Source organism: Morone saxatilis, unplaced genomic scaffold (genome assembly GCF_004916995.1).
Source record: "Morone saxatilis isolate NCDOM2014 unplaced genomic scaffold, NCSU_SB_2.0 Contig2, whole genome shotgun sequence".
Classification (NCBI taxonomy): Eukaryota; Metazoa; Chordata; class Actinopteri; family Moronidae; genus Morone; species Morone saxatilis.
The window spans coordinates 3,866,943-3,878,042 of NW_023339762.1; the positions used below are offsets into that span (position 1 = coordinate 3,866,943).

General features: G+C 40.3%; 1 protein-coding gene across 1 annotated transcript in view; it reads right to left on the bottom strand.

Moving 5' to 3' along the window:
- fa2h (fatty acid 2-hydroxylase) overlaps positions 1 to 6,284 on the bottom strand; it is a gene marked incomplete in the record, with an annotated part of 33,886 nt that extends 27,602 nt beyond the window's left edge. Inside the window, 1 exon segment of the mRNA XM_035665521.1 lies at positions 4,997 to 6,284. Coding sequence (XP_035521414.1) covers positions 4,997 to 5,278 — 282 coding nt within the window.
- Positions 6,285 to 11,100: the final 4,816 nt, after the last annotated feature.

An 11,100-nucleotide genomic window follows, 5' to 3' on the forward strand; every position in this document is an offset into this window, starting at 1 on the left:
TTTGTGTACAGAATATATAATATATATATATATATATATATATATATATATATATATATATATATAATTATATATGATTTTGTCATTCTTTTCTCTGTGTGATGAGCCAAGTGGGCTTTCTCAGTTCTTCTTTTAGTTATTCCAAACAGGCAGTATACTATAAAAGCAACATTTATGATACACAAGGGAATTCTTAAGATAGGTATCAGGACTGATACTAGTCCATAAAATATGCCTGTATCAGATGAAATAAAGCCAATCAAAATGTAATCCTTTCTTTATTGTATTCTACACATTTGGGCCAAAAAAAAAACTTAAATCAGGTCATCCGTAATGATTTATATGAAAATCATTGAGCTGTTTATTTAATGACAAACTGTGCCAATTGCTGGCGTCATTATTAACTGTGGAAAAGCACTAACAAACACTGGTTCTGAATGGAGGCAATCAGCATCTATTACAAACCAGTTCAATTTGTTGACGGTGTAAACAGCACCTCTGCTTGATTGTAAACCTGCTCCAACCTCCATTCTTATTCTTGGATGCAGTCCTAGAGTATCTCACTGCTGTCTGCAGGTAAAACGCACTGTGAGATCAAGAAAATTACATGTTTGTGTTTCCACAGAGATATCCAACTTTAGCTGAATCATGTCGGCATACAGACAATAATTGTTGTCCATTTTCACTGAAGCTACCCTGGAAACTGTAATGCTTTCAAAGGAGTCCCATGACCTCTGACCTCAGATGAAAATGCGGTTACTTCTGACATTTTTCCGCATACTGGGGTCACTAAACAGTACTGGTATTGCATAACATTGGGTATGACTGGGAGGGTAAGACTCTTGTGGATTCAGTAAGCTGAATTGTATTAATGTGTGACGATGTTAGTCCCCATAGAAGCCATTTTATTGCAGTGAGGCCATAGTTTTTTAAAACTGGACTTATAAAATGACCACAGCCTCATGAAACTGTACAATCGCAAACTAGAGACCGAGGGCATCCAGAACATGGGGAAAAAATGCAATTCTTTCTATCTCCTAATATCAAAGGTTTTTGATACCAAATCACACGTTTTTACCCCCAGACATTCTCCACACACCCTGAGCTGGATGTGTGCAAGACAAACAAGCATGCAGTTTAAATAAAAAGATGAAAATGTGTGATTAATTGAGCATGGATTTAGCTTTTGTGTTCCTCAAGGTCTTGGTGTCCTAATGTGGTATTTTTTTGACTATGTGTTTCAATTTATCAAATCTGTGCAACACATGGTATTAGTCCTGAAATGGCTGCAACACCTTATGAGACATAATTGAGCATGGGGATGGCCATCATATACTTCAACCATGTTCTATGCCCATCTATAGTCTGCTCTTTCAATATTTGAACAAATGCCGACACAAAACACACACAAGCACTCTTCAGGTTCCTAGATTTCAGATAATGTATCTGCTATCTCCTCCTAAAGATCCTGTAGTACTGTCCAAAAAGACATACCAATTGCTAGTCACAGGGAAATAGTGGACATGCAAATGTCAGATTTCCCCTTTTTACTAAAGAATATGTGTATGCTGACCAATTATGTAAACAAGAGGGATACCATCTCCCCTTTAATCTCTTTCTGTTTGTACTAGGAGTAACCTCAAACAGAATGTTACACAAGTCCTGTAAGCTTTCTAGATACAATTTGCTTATTGACTGTTCAAACACTTTGTCCTATGTGGCAGAGCCAGGCAGAGCAGCCTCCCTAGAGACACTGTTCAGACTGCTTAGCAGGGATGAACCCTTTGGGGGACCAGACTAGGGCGCGTCATCATTATAGATGCTCTGGCACTTGCTGCCTCCACGTCAGACCTGTCTTGATTATGTCAAAACAGGGATTGATGAAGTCACACTTGAAGCAGCAGAGGGTAGGGTTTGAGTGTGTTGCTCTTTTAAAGAGGATTTGTTGTGGCAATTGACAGCAATGCCTACCCATTATAGCCATTATAACCATGGTATCACCATACAGGCTATATCTTTAACCTAGGAGAAAACATACTGCTAAAAAGGCATGGTCATTCATTTTTACTATTTTCTGATATTTTATAGACTGAATGATTAATTGAACAATCAAAGAATAACCAGCAGATTAATCAAGAATGAAAATAACAGGTAGCTGCGGCCCTAAAACGCACGCACGCACGCACACAAACACACGGTAACATTTACACATGTGGCACCACTGAAATGTCAAACAGCCATTAATTGGCAAAAAGCAGAACAGCTCAGAGAGAAATTGTATGCAATAAAAGAGGAAAACACCCCTCCAAATCCTGTTGACACTCTTGTATAAATGAGGCATCACAACTGTATCACAGCACAAAGTCATGATTCCCATCACCTTTCAATGACTCTACAGCTGCAAAGGTTTATCTCTCAAGGCCAAATTGTGTGACGTGTGATGACTTTCCTTCTCTTTCCCCCAGTCCCACCTCCAGCCGCTCAGTAATGGAGGATGATTCCATGACAAAATAGAGTTATTATAGAATTATATATATATATATAACGCTTAAACCAAACAGCAAAAGCCAAATATTTAACTTGATGATGTTCCCTCTGTATGTCACCTTTCTACAGGATGTGATCCAAGACCAATTAAAAACCTCTTTAAAGTCACACTGAGTAACCATAAGTGGATACATCCTGTTTCTGTGCTGGTATTTGGCTGCTTGGTGAAAATGCCATTTAAAGGCCAATCATTAAAGAAAATGTGGGTTTAACATTTGCAGTTGGGCTGAGGTGCCTAAGTGACTGGAGAAAGAAGAGAAAGTAAGCATTATTTGTTCTTCAGCCATACCTGGAGGACAAATGAAGCAGGGGCTGTATTTCATGACCAACTGGAATGTCCTGGTCATTCAGTCAGTGGGCTGAAACCTGTCTCATGATCTCCACTGTCACATCTGACCACGAGTTTCACACCCAGCAGCAGGAAATGTAAGTTCCTCAGTAAGGCTGGGTGAGAATCATATACTTTAGAAACATAATAACAAATTGTTCAACATATTTTTACCCCAAGACTTTCTCCATTCACCCTGAGCTGGAAAAACAAGTGTGCAAGAAAAACAAGCTGCAGTTGAAATAATCAAAATGAAAATGTGTGATTAATTAAGATGTGATGGTAGTTGCTAAGAAAGAAAAACCACTAACGCCTTAAACTGCAAACTGGCTGTGTGACAATGTGTGAAAATGTGTGCAGACTGGGCGAATACACTGTCAAACTACTTTTGTAACATTAACGGCATGACTGTCACACACCTCTCCCATTCAGTCCATACAGACACGCACACTATGAGTTGTATGCCATCTTCAAATCTAACAGCTGACAGTGATTTCTTAGTGACTGAGGCATTGGAGCTCCAGAGAGGAAGGAAGATGGAAAAGAAATGATTTTGCTACTGCAATTGTGTGAAATTTGTTTACCGAGATCCAAAAGGCAAAATTGAGAGTGGGCAAGCCATGTAAATGTCAACTCTGTTGGTAGGAGATTTATGCAAACTCTCCTTCCTCAGCCAGAGAGAAACACACAGGGACAGAGAGAGCTCATTTGGGTGTGGATTCATTGAACAACAAGTGATGGAAAGTTTCCGGGTTTCCCTCAAATTTGCCTTCTTTGTAGCCGTCTCTATTCCTACTACTGGGACAATCATCCAAACCAGTTTCTTTCTCTGGCTCACACAGACACGCACACACACACACACACACACACACACACGCACACCTCTTGAATCATTCATTAACACCACCAACACACCCCCCACCCACAGGTCTACCATATCACCTGCACACCCCCTCCCTGCTCTGCTCCTCAAAGAAATGACACACAGAGCCGGACCCCTCCCTGTGTGTCTTTTTCCACTAACTCCTCATCCCATAACCCTATAATCAATATTGTCCAGGCGGAAGAGGAAAGCAGAGAGTTCCTTCTCTCCCTGCCTCACAGAAACGCCCAGTAAAGTCAAGTGAGAGACAATTATACACCTGCTGCTCACAGAACCAACAAGCCCCTATCGGATTTCCACCGCATCAAAACCACTAAGCGTTTGGCAAAGTCACCAAGTCTGACATCACGTGAAGCCAATAAACAACCAAATCTTCCTTAGAGCCCAAAATATGTCATTACTGACAAAAATACTGGCTCAGTGTGAGAAATATTTAGCTCCGCACGCACAGCTCAGAGAGGAACATTCTTCCTCTCCTTAACTGCTTTTAAGAGAAGTCATAGTGGCACCGCTGGCATCTGAACACAGTAGGCGCGTGCCACTGCTTTCCAAATGCCTGTGTCAAACATGCTAGAAACTTCTAGGCAGAATATTGAACAAATAAACTGTACGTGTGAAAATGGTGTGGTTTTGTTTGACTGTTGTAAGGGCCACAGCCTTGCCTGGAGGCCAGTGGCGTAAGGTTGTTAGGACGGGCCCCAAGAGCTATTCAGAGGAGCCCTAGCTACAGTATATCTATGGTCACATGATCAAACAGAGCGTTGACGTTGGAGAACATCAACATACATATTACCCAGCAACCATCATGTATATCCGTATCTGACTAAATGATTTAATTTTTTTTTTATCTAATTGAATGTTATTTTATAGTTTACACAATCTGATTCAGGGGTCCTCACCCACCCTCTCTACGAGCAATGGGCCCCTGAGTAGGCCTACCTGTCTGTACTTATGCTCCTGCTGGAGGCCCCTGTTTCTAAACATCTGGAGGGAAATCTGTTAAAGAGAGATTCCCAATAATATATATATAAACTTTCAACCAAAATAGTGAGTTACTCTGTATATGCTGATTCATTTTTAAATATTAAGACTAAACTCTTAACACTCAGCAAAGACGACCCTTCAGGGAAGACCTGGAAAACAGGTTTTACTTCATTATCTTTTTCTGAACTCGCTGCTCTGAGGTCAGTAATGTAAGCCATAGATAAAGTGTGGGTCAGTTATCCCCCCGGCTCTACCTGTGCCTCGTCGGTGCCGCTGTCCCTGTCCAGCTCCCCGATGTAGTACTGCTCCATCCACCGCCGGGCGTTCTCCGAGTGCCGGTGTGGGGGTCCTTCCATTTCCCGACTCACATCCTTGCCCGACCTGCGAAGAATCAGCGCCTCCCCTCCCGGGTGCATCCGCAAGAAAGCGGTCACATCGTACACCCTGGTCCCGAGCAGCACCCAGCAGGAGTCCTTGGTGCAGTGGCAGGCCACCTCCCGCTCCGTGAAGACCCGGGGGGACGTGGACGGAGACATCCTGACAGCGGAGATGGGAAACGTCCACGTGAACCTAAAAGTGAGCACAGAGAGGAGAGCAGACAGACCTCCTCCGAGGGCCGTCGACCTGACTAATGTCACTGTGGAAGTTGGCTGATGACAACCAGAGGCTATAACAAACTTCAAGTGTGCAAGGGGCGGGGTCTGTGACTGTGAGAGATTCCTAACACATCGTAGATAGCGCACGGTTACAGCAGCATACAGGTGTTGAAAAACTTGAAACCTCTAACGAATGGGGGGTTGCTTTTGTTTCATGAACACGTCTTTACTCTTCCGAACACTTTTATCCACCTTAAAGCTTACAAAAGTCGACTTTAACGTAAGACATGATGGCTACCGGACGTTCCCTGAACGCGCCATCCAGACGCACCTGTTGCTTTGAAAACTGTCTCGGGGCGACAGTGAAGATAACTCCTCAAGTCTGCTGTGGACCGACAATTATCGAATAATTCAATTACATTCTAACAAATTAACATCTGTCAGTGTGTGTTATTCAAATGAACGTTCATTATGGACGTCAACGAGTGACATAGCTAACATGTAAATAACTGTCTTGTTGCCGTCATCACTTCCTGATCATCAGACATATGCCCGCTTGCTACTCTGAGGCATTTAATGTCTACAGCGTAAATCCAAATACTTGTAACTCATTGTACTAAACCTGAAATTGTCACTTTCTTTAACGGGAAATGAACCTTTTCTCAGCACTTGAGACAAAACAGACATTTTTGTGCGCTCACACGTCCCTGGTGGGTTCGTGTATCGTGTTCACAGCTAAAATGTTCCTGTAAAGTAAAGTACCATTTATAAAATACAGACGACAACATGTTCAGTTAGGTAACCTTACAAATGAGGGCGTACATTTGTTTACACATCCCTATCTGCTTTATCTCCACCGAACAGATGAGCTTAGCTGCTGCCTTCAGCCACCGTCGGAAATACTCCCTTCCACAGGTGAGCCCAAGATCAAGTAGCATAGCAACAGCAAAGAAAATATCAGTATTAAAATACTAATATTAATAAAGTTTGATAGGTGTGATGTTTATGGGTTTGGAGGACGTGGATGCTGAGCCAGCAGTTATTAAATGCAACCTACTGTGCAGGTTTGTAGCTAAATTAGCCTAAAGAAGATATCAGCTACAGACCTGACGAGTATGAAACTGTGCTGTTGGGAGGCCTGTCAACATAATGCTATTATCTCCGAGGAAAAACACGTTTGAATGCGCAACAAAAGAGCTAAATGTCCCGTTTAGCACTTCATTTGACAAGATCAGCGAAGTCACAGATTGGTCCTGAAGGCAGCGTGAGACCCAGCACTTGTCCACGAGCGCCGTCCTGCGTGTTGTGGTGAATATGCGACAGTGGGCAAACTGATGTGAATGTCAGGTATAACTAGGCACAGTTAAATTCAACATTCACAATAGTCATAATGTAAAGAAACACAGAAGTGTGGGCTATTACAAGAACTGGTGGCCCCACTTGTGTTGCTCCTGGAGTAATATGACAACCCGGTTCAGATGTTGGCAGGTTTGCAAAACGGCAGAAAAAAAACAAGCCTGTGACCTTCTGACAAGACAATTGACTGTGGACCTGTATGATAAAGCTTAGCCATAAACTCAAATAAAATGCAACCGAGGTCTACTGAACACATCTTAAAAGTAGACGATAGGCCGACGGCTGCACTAACACTTTCTAGGTGGAAAGTTTTACAATGCAAAACACCATCATGTCAGTACAGTCAATTAAATTACAAGTTAGAGTCATATAGCCTACATCTGGTACCAGAAAGTACTAATATTAAGTTTATGTTTTTTCTCCTGTTTTATGATTGTCATTGACTGTAAAGCTTAATGGAATTTTTTCTAACTTGCTGATTTATGTGGAATTTAGGTTTAATGAATGTTTTAAAAGAAATTGACACCGCTAACAAGCATGATGTTTGTCATTTATGTTGATTGTAAGATTTAATATAGGTTTTTTAATGTGTTGATGTGTTTAAATGTGAAAGCCAGGTAGACAGCTAATGGGGATCCTAACAAATAAACCTGGTTTATATAAGGCCTAATTGTCCCAATCCTGGTCCCATCTGACCACATCATTTGACTATATCTAATATCAGAGATAGGTCACACAATGGACCACATATTGTGTTATACTGTATGCAGAGCTTCCTAAGAAATGTCCAGTTTCTCAAAATAGAAGTTACTGTTTAGCCGTAGAGGATTTTATTTTACATTTATTTAGCTAGAGGCAGTATTATACTGTCTATGTACAACAACACATTGTTAGTTAAACACATTCACATCAGCGCATGTTGCTGTCAGTCTCTGTTTAATTTTAGATACCAGGCTTTATGTGCCTTGCTCAACAAAGGATGTGAGGAAGAGTCTCAGACTACTGGCATCAGCCTACATCTCTACATACTATAGCTCCACATGTGTTTAACTGTAAACAGTAAAATACTTACATAAGATTTTAATAATGATAGTATCGAACTGTGGTTTTCAAACTGGGGTCTTTGGTGGATAGAACTTTTAACTTTTATCACATTATTTGGAAACTGGAACAACAAGGGAAGAAATATAGGCTGCTTTCATTGATTGTAATTTATAGTGATCCCAGTTTGATCATTTGTGACAATAAACATTTTATTATCTTGAAACATAGAAAAAATAAAATAAAAATGATTCATTACAATTTCAGAAGGATATTCTCTCAAATTGGGGAGGTCTGTGATCTAATGTGCATCTATTATTGGGTCCTTAACATTTAAATGTTTGGGATCGCCTTTTATAGACTATATACATAGTACACAATACAAAGTAATACAGTGCATTATCTTAACACACTGCAACATTTCTTAACCTGTTTGCAGTAGAGTGGCATAAAAAACAGCAGGGGGCAGAAAAAGACCAAATGATACATGCAGTGAGTGGGCGATGGGGGTGTACAGGGTGATTTGCATGTGATTCACAGCTAAGTGATTATGTGAGCTGATTCTCAATGTGGCAGGATAAAGAGGAACATCACTTTAGTTATAGGTGAAAAACACATATCTGTCATTTATTATTGCATTTATAGAGACAGATGAGCCATAAATTTATCTTAGTTGCAGACAGTAATTTTTATGAAAATAACTTTTTATCATATTTGCTGAAACTTTCACTATATCCTGACAGTAGAACGTGAGACAGATAATCTGTGAAACAATCAGGTTCCTAATGGCATTTGCAAGAATCCAACAGGCCTGAACGAAAACAACCTATCACGCTTTGGGTTGGAGGCTTGAGGATAGATTGATTGTTTTGTCTCATTCACAGAATCCCAAAACATCTGTATCTGACACACTGGGAATGAGACTCAACAATCAACTATCTTTCTATGCTCTGATTGGTTGTTTTCTTCTAAATGCCATTAGGAGTAGGCAGGAGCCAGAGGACCTGATTGTTTCACAGATTGTCTGTCTAATGTTCTTAAAAGCTGTCAGGATACTAATGAAAGGTTTCAGCAAATATGATAAAAGTTATTTTTTATAAAAATGACCTACTGCAACGTTAATAATGAATCATTTATGTTAATCTGAACATTTGTGTATGCTAACACCGGGGGTGGGGTTCAAGTTTTAGCACACAAATTAAATCACACCTCTACCACACACTTATACCATGTAAAACATGAATGCCTAAGATGCTATCTTTATGGTTGGATTATTGGAACAAAAATGTCCCTTTATGTGTTTTAACTGTGAATTCATAGGAAAGTCCATGTAATTTGTTAGTAATTACAGAAGAAATGGAGGTAGTGTTCAATTACACTTCCAGTTACCTAATTTCAATAAACTGCTGGTGTACAGCAGGTGAGTTGAACATACAAAAATCTAAAATCTGGCAAACATACAAGTCAACGTTTCTGATCATGAATAATTAATGAATTAATTGGTACTTGGGTTTAATTGGAGCTTTTCCTTCAAATAAATTCATTTGGAAATAAAGAAATAAACTTAACACAACTAATATAAACTCACCCGTCTCAGAACTTGGGGTCCCAAGATAAATGTGAAGGGTAGCAAGATGATTTAAGTTTCTGTTTATTTACTTTTTGCCCTTTTCATGTGAAATACTGATAATGTTTAGCTTCGTTAAAAGGCCTGGGTTTCACATCAGCATTTATCACAGGTGGATTATGCACGACAGTGGTGGCAATAGCAGCAACTGTCTTGGACAGCGGCTGACCTTCCAAAGTCCAAATGTGAGGAAGCTATAGCTTAGCTGTGTTACACCATTCACTTTTATTAAAACTCCTTTACTAGATCATTTGCAGATGGGTATGAGACAGGAGATGATGGTACAAATAGTCTAAATAAAGTTAAATAAACTGTGTGGACTGTCCCTTTAGCGCCCAGCTAAGCTCACAATACGTTTGCTAACAACATTTTAGCAAGTTCACAGGCTCTGAGAACTTATTTTCTCTCTTCTATTTATTAACTTTTTATTAACCTAGCTTTTTTACAAATACCTAAAATTGACATGTCTTGTGCATCATTTTATACGGCTGTTTCCCTGTCGTTGAAGTTCTTTGGACATGTATAACTTAATTAGGTTGCATGTATCAGAATAATGTGTTGAGACAATGAGTTTGAATGATGTATGTGTGATGTGTTGGCAGTTCAGCCCTTCTCCTGTTTCTTTTCTTCACAACCAAGAAAACACACCAGAGCGAGTGTGTGTCACACATCTATTGTCTCTTCCCATCAGTGATATGTAATATTGTACTGAATGACGGTATGTAACGCGCCGATGCATCCCATTGTTTGGGCAAGTCACCTTACACTGTGTGACGCCTGCTTCACGGCCTTGTATTGTCCACCTGTTCTCTCTCTATCACTATCTTTTTCTCCTCTCTTACTCCCACACTGTCATCTCTCTTCTTTCTTGCCATCCCACAGTTCTCCCTCTCTTCCCCCAGTCTCTCTCATTTATCTTGCTCCCCTATGTTTTTCCTCATTCTCCCAGAATTACAGCTGCATCTAAATATACCCTGTGTAACAAAAAGAGTCGTCAATAATAGACTGCGTGTCAGTGCATGTGTAACCTGAGGCAACAGGCGTGTGTGTATGTGTGTGATGAATGTGACCTCACTGTGGTGATGTCACAAGTAGGCGGGGGTTATTTAGCCTCTTCTGAAGAATGATTGGCCCATCATCTGGTCTGGTCATATTGGAATGTATAAGAAGGCAATGATTCCCAGTCTGATGATTATTTCTTCATCACAGAGCTCTACCACTCCTCCATGGCTACTGTCGTTCCTGTAAGTATCTGTGTGTGTTTCTGCATGTGCATGTTTGTCTTCAAAACTGTTCAGTAATCCGTCATAGAACCACAAGGTTTATTTTAGTGTTTGCACTAATTGGAAGTAGAAGTAAGTGTTGTTACATTCATGCAGTGTGATGCACCATTATAATTGTGTCTTAAAGTGATTTAAATGCAATCAGGCAGCACAGCAGTTAAAAGCAAACGCAGTGGAAGTGACCCACTATGCTGAAAGTGGAAAGTTCAGTATTTTGGCAAACCTGTATGAGATATCATCTCATTCATACACTCAAAACTAATGTTTGTAATCAGTCTAATTGGTCAGATGTAATGGAGAATACTGTAGGAGAGATACTGAGAATGTGTGTGTTTGTTATCAAAGCTCCTCTTTTCTCTGTACAAGATCATTTTAAGCCGGTCAGCTATTGTGTCCGTGTGTGTGCAAGTGTGTGTGCGTGAATGAGAAAACAACTGTTGGGAGGCAAATCGACA